Source organism: Trichomycterus rosablanca, chromosome 3 (genome assembly GCF_030014385.1).
Source record: "Trichomycterus rosablanca isolate fTriRos1 chromosome 3, fTriRos1.hap1, whole genome shotgun sequence".
In the NCBI taxonomy this organism is placed as follows: Eukaryota; Metazoa; Chordata; class Actinopteri; order Siluriformes; family Trichomycteridae; genus Trichomycterus; species Trichomycterus rosablanca.
This window is the reverse complement of record NC_085990.1, coordinates 135,001-145,220: the sequence shown is the minus strand read 5'-3', so window position 1 is coordinate 145,220 and position 10,220 is coordinate 135,001. Positions and strand designations below refer to the sequence as shown.

Sequence of the window (10,220 nt, the reverse complement as noted above, 5' to 3'; positions counted from 1 at the left end):
ACTCGCTCCATCTTCATCAAACTGCACTTTTAGTAGACAGGAAGGAGAGACAGACACAGAGAGAGAGACGGGGAGAGAGTCCGCATGAACCCCAAAACTTTTAAAACCCAAAAAGCGTTTGAAGTGAGAAGATCAGGGCGAGAGAGCTTCTTTTGTACAAGCGCAGAGAGGAGAGAGAGAGAGAGAGCCGAAGACTGGAGACGACAAAAACGCCGACGATGCTTAAAACTATGGCACCTCGATTCTCCATGACTGGCAGAATGGTACGATCCGTCCATCCTTCCTCTGTGTGTGATGGTTCATCTGTGTGTGTGTGTGTGTGTGTGTGTGTGTGTGTGTGTGTGTGTGTGTGTGTGTGTGTGTGTGTGTGTTGGTTATTCAGGTTATTCAGGTGTACCATGTTGTGATAAATATTATGGGATGGTGAGGGACTGCTAGTTGCTAAGGGGAAGTAGCATAGCAGCAGTGGAAACTTCTGGGCTCAGGTGTGTGTGGGGGGTGCAGGGATACACATGATATCAAAAACAGGCTACACAACTATCAGTGCACTGAGTACTGAAAGTAAGACCGAGACACTGAGAGTGAGACATTGAGACACTAAGAGTGAGACAGTACACTGAGGTTGAGTTAAATTTATTTGGACAGCACTTTATACAGTGACCGCCCTGATGATCAGCCGAGGGCGACAGAGGCAGGAAAAACTCCCCAAATATTACAAGGAAGAAACCCTGAGAAGAACCAGACTCACCAGTTTAAGTCACCATCAGCAGTAGTGCTGCTTAACTGGGCGAATTTACAATCTGAAGTCTTATGTTTTTAATTTTATTATTTAAATCATTGTTAGAACAATCGGCCGCTGCACTACATTCAGTTTCTGTGATGTTTCTAGTAAGGATGTAAATGTGCCTGTTTGGGCTGTGATGGAATTGAATGAGAACCCCCACGGTCACTGTGTCAACACACTTAGAAACTTTAAACATCGTTAGATTTATAATTTTTTCATATCAGTGTAATATTTAAATTTTATAATGTAAATAATGTAAAAAAGCAAAGTGCACCCAAAATATCCGATTATTGAAATGAATTTGATGTAAAAAGTTTATTCTGTAAAATGTATTATAAAAATAAATAGAGAAGATTTTAATCTCATTAGTTTGTTTAGAGCTGAACTGTGGTTCTCACTGCTGTCTGAAATGTTCGTTTAATTTATAGCAGAAATCAGAACTGTACCACAGTAACACTCACTACCACTGATCCATAATTAAACACTAACATTAAATCTGATGCAGTGTTTAATTTAATTATTAATAATAACTTAAATCACGGTGCATCCAAACCTTCATTTCATCTACAGACTCAATACTGCGCCGCTTCTGTTCTCTCATCTCACTTTTCATTTAGATCTAACAGTGTTACACAAGCTATCGTAACTCACCGTGTTTACTGTCCTGTGTTCCTTACTACAGCCCAAACCCTCCCCATCATTCTCTGTAGATTATACTAAGTTTATATTTTGCACAATATACGTTTACTATACTGTTATGTGTTAGATGTTGTGCAGATCCTGTCAGGCTGTATGTTGAACAATAGGTTAAGAAGAAACGCCATTTTGTCTCCGTGTAGTGTCCACTGTATAGTGCTAACAATTAATGCTAATAAACAACCTCATTTCAGATTTTTTTACTCTATGTATTATTAAATGTAAGATCTGGGCTAAAACTTACCAGGATTAAGTTAGGTTAATACAATTCTAATTAAAATGTAAATGTGGTGGATGCTATGATAACGCTAACCTGTTCTAGTGTTAGATGTGAATAACAGATTTAGACAGCGTGGAACTGCTCAGTTAAACAGTAATGCTCTTTCTTCATGTGCCTGTAGGTGGCGATGTCTCCAGGAGAGGACGGTCTGATTGGGATTCCGTTCCCAGAACACAGTAACGAACTGCTTTATCGCCTTAATGCCCAGCGACGCTCTGGCCTGCTATGTGACCTCACTTTGACCTCCCGCGGTGCCCGGTACCCAACACACCGCGCTGTCATGGCTGCCGTCAGCTTGTACTTCCGCCAGCTGTTTGGGGCGGAGGAGGTGGGTGAAGCGGGCGAGGTGGGTGAGGGCTGCAGCGTGTGCCAGCTGGACTGCGTATCTCCGGAAGCGCTGGACGCCCTGCTGGAGTTCGCCTACACCGCAACGCTGACCATCCGCTCGTCTGACATGAGGGAGGTGCTGGAGGGCGCCCAGCTGCTTGGCATAGAGTGCGTGGCTGATGCCTGCCGACATATCCTGGGTGAGGTGGGCGAGGTTAACGAGGACAAAGCAGGTCACACACAGAAAAACCAGAGGGCACCATCACGCAGGAAACAGGACCGTCGTAATGTAGAGAAAGCCGTGTCACCGGTGCGTCCAGCATGGAGGAAAACACAGTTTGAAGAAGACCTGCTGACATACGCAGCCCCGCCCACTCCAGAAAACAAACCCCACCTGACACAGAACGAACCTGAGCAAAGCGTCCTGGAGGGCGAGCTGACCAACGGGGTGCATCGCAGTCCACAGCCACTGAAGGACCTGACGTCAGAAGAGGATTCAAAACGCAGAAGAGAGGCTGTATCACAGAGCCACACCCCATCACAGGCTGAAACCGCTACAGGTGGCGCCACGGAGGGCGTCACTAAGAAGAGGAAGTCTCAAACGCCTCAGCAGTGCCCAGTCTGTCATAAAATCATTCACGGTGCAGGAAAGCTGCCGCGCCACATGAGGACGCACACCGGAGAAAAACCCTTCCAGTGCAACACCTGCGGCGTCCGCTTCACACGGTACCGCCTGTATTTACTCTGCACCTCTTCACACACTGACACTTTTTCTTTTTTCCTCCTTTATCTGCCAATCTAGTCATAACCAGTTCCCAATCGTGAATCTGCTGTCACTTGCACAACCCCCTGATCCGATATATGAGAACCGGATCACCACACGTCCCCGATACGTGTTCAATCTGCTAGTGTTGGGTTCCCATGCAGAGCCGTATAGCGCAGGGGTTTTTAACCTGTGGGGCGTGCCCCTGTCCGGGGGGGGCATGAGTGCCTGTCCAGGGGGCGTGGCATTACGAGATTTTTTTTTTTACTTTTAAAACTAAAGCAATTCATTTTTTACCCACAGGAGACATATTTGATTAGTCTCGCTGACCACGCACACACGCACGTTTAATGTTATCCAGTTCAGTCTGGAAGAAATAGGGCTAACAGTGAAGACAAACACAATGTCTGCGGTTATAGGACGTGTGTGTCTTTAAGAGAGGTGTTCTGTTCATAGTATCGATATAAGTGCGTCGATTCATACGAAGTGTAAGTTTCTTTTCTCAGACATTTCTCCGTTTTTACTGTTAGTAATGAATGTTGAGTTTTTAAATAAACACCAGCTACTACAGAACATTTGTGTGACTCGCTTACCGTAAAAAGCTCAGGCTTAAGTGCAAGTTCGTGGTCGGCAAACGGAGGGTTGCGCATGTTCAAAAAGGTTGAAAACCCCTGGTATAGCATATGGAGAGCCACACTACGCTCCATGTGACACCTCTCCCGTTCTCGCAGGCACCCGGACCAATCCCAAAGATATTTTAACGCCATCCAACCTTCCCTCTGTCAACACGTCTAATTGTGTTCGTGTGGATGCCTGGCCCCGTCGGTGCTCTGCTGAGACTCAAATTCTCCAGTTAGATGTGCTGGTGTGTTAGACCACTGCGCCACCCGAACGCCCTGGCTTTCACTTTTCTCTTCACTGCTGCACACAGTACCACCTTTTACTTCTTCAATGCTAACTAACAGGTTGCTATAGTAGCTGATTGTTAGATGCTAATTAGCTGCCTAGAGAAATAACTTTTTAGGAACCAGCTAGCTTGCTACCTATATGGTTTTCTAATCAGTTAGCATTATATTTAGCTGATGTGCAAATTTAGATGATTTTGAATCAAGTGAACCCGCTACCCATAACATGATCACGTGTTTTGCTTCTATATAGGAATGATAAGCTAAAGATCCACATGAGGAAGCACACAGGTGAGAGGCCATATTCATGCCCCAGCTGCCCCGCTCGCTTTCTGCACTCCTATGACCTGAAGAACCATCAGTCCCTGCACAGCGGTACGCGACCCTACGAGTGTTCTCTCTGCCACAAAGCCTTTGCTCGTGAGGACCACCTGCAGCGACACCGCAAAGGTCTCGCCTGCCTTGAGCTCCATCCACGTCTGGAATTCCGCCAGAGACGGGCTCGCCACCCCTCATCACCTCATTCGCCATTGTCACCTTCACTATTGGCGTCGTCATCCGCCACTGCTGCTGCACGCTTCCAGATCCATCAGGAGGTGGAGAATTCTGGTAGTGTGTCGCTTGCAACAGTTCCATCGCTGATCTCTGGAGGAATTATGTATCCCAGAATACCACACTGGAGGGCAATAGAAGAGCAGGAGGGTGGCGAGCAGAGGGCGGCATGGCGAGAAGAGAAGGATTTGTAGTGTGTGTGTGTGTGTGTGTGTGTGTGTGTGTGTGTGTGTGTGTGTGTGTGTGTGTGTGTGTGTGTGAGATGGTGAACACCAAAAAAACAATAAATGAACAAACTTATAATTAACCAAAAAAAAGATCAATCGGATGAAACGGGTTTTCTATTTTACATTTCTGCTTTTTGTTTGTTTCTATTTTATTTTATTTTTGCTTTACTGTAAGAACAGTGTGAGATTAAGGATGATTATATATTAAGATTAAGGATGTATATATATATTTTGGGTAGAAGTTTATTATAAATGTAAAACTGTAAGTGTAAATATGGTGAGAAAAGAAAGTGCATTACTGGTAAAATGCTTCTACCATCTGGTAAAGATCAGAACTACAGCTTTGTGTTTATCAAGCTTCCTTGTTCACTTCTTTTTACCACTAAATATATTCTACTGAATGCACTTAAAATAAAACTGTAATAATTATTATTATTTTTTTTTTTTTTTTATGTGTTCTTAAATAATACCTTTTATTGTGATTGAACCAGTTACAGCACTCCAGTTACTGGTTGGTACTTCAGGGAATCTGCACTGCGTTCAACATCAGTCATGTTAATTCATTCTTAATTCTTCTAAAAAAAAAAGTAAATGTGTAAAAGATTATAATAGAAAGTGTTTCATTTCCCATCCTGGTACATTTACACTACAACAGATAAATGAATAAATGAAGGTACTTTAGAAGCACCAGTACATTTTTTTTTTCAAATTAATATACAAACCTGTACTAACCCTAACCTCTACTTACCAACAAATAAATAAAATTACAGGAAAAAATTTAACAGGTTTAATAAAGAAATTACATAAAATTTGAACATATTATGTTTATAATGCACAACTACTAAAATAACAGGGTGTTATTGTTAAAGGGCAAACACAAACATAAAAGTAAATGAATTCACAACTAAAATATTTCAGTTCATAATAAAACGATAAAATAATGAAAAATGTTTCTTATTTAAAAAAAAAAACTGATACATAAATCAGGGCTCTCAAGTTTTCAAGTTTGCTTGGAGTGAGATGGTGGGGGGACTTGGGGGGGGGGGGGGGGGGGGGGGGGTTGTTGCAGGTGTGCGGTCCCTCCCAGTGTCCCATCAGCATAAACACTATTTGCCTCAAATGGGCCCCTTGAACAGCAGTGGTCATTGTCTCTTCACTTTACACTAAATTCTGTAATATTAAATAAATTGTTTTAGCTACGCCTTTCTAAACAAACAAAACAAAACCAGACAAATGAAATAAAGAAAAACAAATGGGCTCCTTGAACAGTGGTGGTTATTCTGTCCCTCTGTGTGTGTTTGTGTTTATGAGTGATGTTGTGTGTTGTAAGTGTTTGTGGCAGATTTTGATGCCTTGATAACCGATATTGGGGGCTCCCATTTAAAGCACTGTGTTCACGGTCATGATGGATGACAGAGTTCCATCCAGAGCCAACGCGTCCCTGGTTTTGGTTTTATTAAGCCCCACCATGGGAAAAACCCTCTCTGTATCTGCATTTGAGTGTGGCAGAACTAATACCAGTTTGGCAATTATAGACAGCCTCGGAAATCTGCTCATACCAGTCACCTTTAAAAAGAAATAACCATGGAAGCCTAATTACACTCCTACATGTTTTTGCAGTTATTAAGTTGCTCATGTCAATGGGTGTGTGCTGAATATTTCTTCCCCTATTCTTCAGTGAGGTCATATTCCCCTAGAAAGCCTAAATGTCAAACATGGCTGGGTCTAGGGGTATAGGGATGTCCATCAACTGGTAGTCCAGGAACTCCTCACCCAGCAACAAGAAATTCTATTTTTCTGATTGACCGATAGGTCGCTAATTTAAGACAGCTGTATGAGCGCAGAACAGGCTGCCTTTGACTCGTGTGTAGGATAGGCTCCAGTCATTTCTGTGCGGCAAAGTTAATCATTTCTCAGAGTGAGAAATACCATGTGTGAGCGTGTGAGCTTGCTGAAATGCGTGTGTCTCACGCTCAATGCGTGAGACTTGAGAGCCCTGCATAAATTATTAAACCCCAACACACAACAATTCAACCTCATGTTAAAACCTCTCCGTGTTCCTCTACAAAATTAAAGAGAAAGAATGTTTGAACTCGATTTTATGTTTATTTTGTGTCCGAGCACCGAAAGCTCATTTATAGAAACTAACGTTTATATCTGTATGTTATTAATGAAGACGCCTAAACAGGCTAACTGCTAATCAGGCTAACTAGCTAGCTATCATGCTAATATTTCTATCAACTGAAGAGTACGAGGAAAGAGTTATAAACAGAAATTATTATTATCTGTTTAATTAAGCGCTCAAAGGGAAATTTCTGTAAATCTGTAGCTGATTTGATCATTTATTATGTTTAGAATTAAGGTGAAATATAAAACTGAACAATCTGTACAAATAACGATACTATAAGGGCAGTGATAGCTCAGTGGTTAAGGTACTGGACTAGTAAGCAGAAGGTTGCCGGTTCAAGCCCCGCCACCACCAAGTTGCCACTGTTGGGTCCCTGAGCAAGGCCCCTAACCCTCAATTGCTCATCATGTTCCGCTCATTGTGTAAGTCGCTTAGCGTCTGCTAAATGCTGAAAATGTAAAATGTAAATGATACGATGCCCGGGCTTTGTCCCAAATCACATACAGCTCTACACACTGCTGCTAGTGTTCTAATTATATATAAGAGTGCTGTAGTGTGTGCTTTGTGATGACTGGGGGTTTCTGCTACTTTCTGTAGCGTTTGGATTTAATTTATTTATTAAATTATTTGTTCTATGATCCCAGTAAAATGTGATTTATTTTGGACACAAACGATGAACATTTATTAGAACAGTTTTAAAACTCTTCTGAACGATGGCGTCACAGTGACGTCACAACCACAGAACATTGATGCTGTAATTTATGATTCTGCAGCTACAATAATGCGGTAAATCACATTTAATAAATATCAGGTAGAGATTAGATCTAATATGAGGGAGACACAAACTGCTCTGCTGGGTAACCGAATCCAGTTAAAATCTCCAAGCCCACAATTTGTTTTCATAAAACTGCAAAACTTTATCAGTGCAAATAAAAAAATGAAAAATAAAGAAAGAAGTAAAACAACATTAAAATTTGAATTTTCATTAAGATATTATAGTCTGCATTAAAATTCTCTCAGGTTGTGTATTTTGTAGATTAAAATGAGCAGTGCGTAACTTGATCTCCAGAGCTAGAAAAACTAAATTGTCTAAACTATAATTGATCTGTGGATTCTGATTGTTCAGAATGGAAATTTTTATAGTCACTTCTAAAGCACAACATTTATTTTACCAAATCACCCAGGAACATCCAGGAATCATGTAGTTCTCCTTCATTAATTATTATTAAAGGTAAATGTTACTGATTACATGGTAGAGATAAAATGTATGAGTTTTAGATAGCTGAGCCTGTTAAACTCAGTGGAACACAAATTATTACAATAATTGTGAAGTTTGGGTACAAAAAGCTTTTTTTCTTTTAAATAATTATTAAGTGCTGTCAAGTCATAACTATTCAGAGCAATAATCAGATTCTTAATGATGCAGGAACAGAACTTATATAAAAGATCCTGAAGAATAAGTGAATAATGGATGCAGTGTGGAATCATTGTTGATGAATGAATGAATGTAAAACTTCCTTTAGTTTGTAACTTTTTCTCAGGTAGAGTAATTAACTGATACAGATTAAAAAGAGGGAAACATTTATATTTTAGTAAAACATTAAAGTTTAAACTGAATATTTGAGACATTCAGATAAAGAATGTCATAATTAGTAATGAGTTTATTATATTTATAAAGTTTATGTAATGTAAATTTGTGTAACTGTAATAATAAATTTATTTAGATAGTGTTTATTCCTGCTGGTATTAAATTACTGAATAAACTCTGATTATATAAATCACCATGTTTAAGTTGTTTGTTGTTTAGAACACCCCGGTGTATTGGTCTGCACTGGTTCTTGCTCTCCCTATACGACCTGCCCACCGCAACCTCGACCAGGACAGTCTGTAGTGAAAATGAACGTATTTTAGTTTTAGTTGGTAGCGGAAGCGGAAGTGAGGGTGCAGCTTTAGATGGGGTTCAGTATGTGTTGGTACAGCGGTGTGTATAGTGGATTTGTGCAGATGTTTCTGTAGAATTCTGGAATTAAAGTCGTTTATATTTAAATAATCAGGTAATGTCGTTCGGCGCAGAAAGTCATAACAGTGGGTAAGTTTGAATTTCATTGATCTAATTATTACATTTATTTATTACAATATTTACACTGGTATCAGTGCTGCTAACTGTTAGCTAATCGGCTAATTAGCTTTAGCTGATAGCGTTCAGTAACTTTAATTTAATATATAATAAATGTTTATTTTTGTAACGTTATATTAAATTATATTATTATAGTAAATAAGATTTAAGTCGCGACGCAAAGCAGGAATATGAAGGTTATATTACTACAGCTTTTAAATTGTAGCTATGCTAATGTTAGTAACAGAGTTAATAAAGCTAATTCAGGCCAGCGACTGGTTTACCTCGGACTGACCGGCTTTAGTGGCTCTACCTGCGGGGCAAAGCCGAATTCTCTCCGCTGCTGTTGTATTGGCTAAACGGGCTTTCATTGGGCTCCAAAAGTATTAGGACACATGGTAAATATTAAAAGATTATTTTGTAGTTAATTATATTAACACCACCCTAAATTATAAACTGTACTGAAAATAAATATAATATATTATAATATTGTAGCGTCACCGCTAGGGGGCCGCCACGGGCTTTACCCAGAAGCTCTTGCGGCTGTCCAGGCTGACCGTAGTCGTGTAGCCCAGTGATGGGGCCGGGGTGGCTGTGGTGAGAGCTGGATAGGCAGCTTAAGTGTTAGTCTGTTGTATGAACGTCTGTGTGTATGAATGAGTGTCTGTTCAAAACCACTGAGTGACCTGCCAAAGGCAGCACAATATTGTAACTATAACCAGGATTTAGTCATTGATTAACAGCGAGATGAACTGAAGTTAACGGAAGATTAGTTCTAATCACTGAGTATCTGATACAATATGGCTCTGATAATTATTTTTACTGGTTTTATATATTTTGACCCTCTGCTCCCAGTCGGCGCAGTAAATGGGACCAGGCCGCTCCCTCCTCCGGGGCTCTGGACGCCGCTGCTGCAGTCGCTGCAAAAATTAACGCCATGCTGGTGGCTAAAGGCAAACTGAACCCATCTCAGATCAGCTCACACACACCTACAGTGGATACAGTGAGCGTACACACACACACACACACACACACACACACTGACTGGGGAGGACATTCTGTATATAAAAGATGAAATCTCTCTCTGTGTGTATCTGTCTCTGTGTAGACTGCTGCAGTAGGTGGAGGTGGTGGAGGAAAGTCCTCAGTAAAGGTGAGGGATGAGCAGGTTGTGGCAGAGGTGGAGATAAATGATGTACCTCTTACCTGCAGGAACCTGCTGACCCGCGGTCAGACCCAGGACGAGGTCAGTGTCATGCTTGCTGTTGATTACTGCATCTTGATTAGTTAGTGTGAGGAGCTTAAAGCTGTTTAAAGCCTCAGGTGTTACTATTCTGTACAGTGTCAGATAATTTCATGTCATCAGAGCTTGGTCATCAGAACAGGGTTAGGCTGGTTAAAAAACAGAAAATAAAAAGCTGTAATAAATGAAATTAGCACAA

General features: G+C 40.9%; 2 protein-coding genes across 2 annotated transcripts in view; both read left to right on the top strand.

The window, feature by feature from the left end:
- Nucleotides 1-242: 242 nt before the first annotated feature.
- On the top strand, nucleotides 243-4,547 carry zbtb7b (zinc finger and BTB domain containing 7B). Its single transcript, XM_062991649.1, has 3 exons — nucleotides 243-263; nucleotides 1,882-2,813; nucleotides 4,009-4,547. Exons 1-3 carry the CDS (start codon nucleotides 249-251, stop codon nucleotides 4,499-4,501), a joined length of 1,440 nt encoding a protein of 479 aa, XP_062847719.1. The 5' UTR covers nucleotides 243-248; the 3' UTR covers nucleotides 4,502-4,547.
- A 4,110-nt stretch (nucleotides 4,548-8,657) lies between these two features.
- khdc4 (KH domain containing 4, pre-mRNA splicing factor) overlaps nucleotides 8,658-10,220 on the top strand; it is a 15,714-nt gene continuing 14,151 nt past the window's right edge. The window contains exons 1-3 of the mRNA XM_062992349.1: nucleotides 8,658-8,751; nucleotides 9,634-9,781; nucleotides 9,887-10,024. Of these exons, the coding sequence (XP_062848419.1) occupies nucleotides 8,720-8,751; nucleotides 9,634-9,781; nucleotides 9,887-10,024 (318 nt within the window). The 5' untranslated portion in view covers nucleotides 8,658-8,719. The remainder of the gene's footprint in view (nucleotides 8,752-9,633; nucleotides 9,782-9,886; nucleotides 10,025-10,220) is intronic.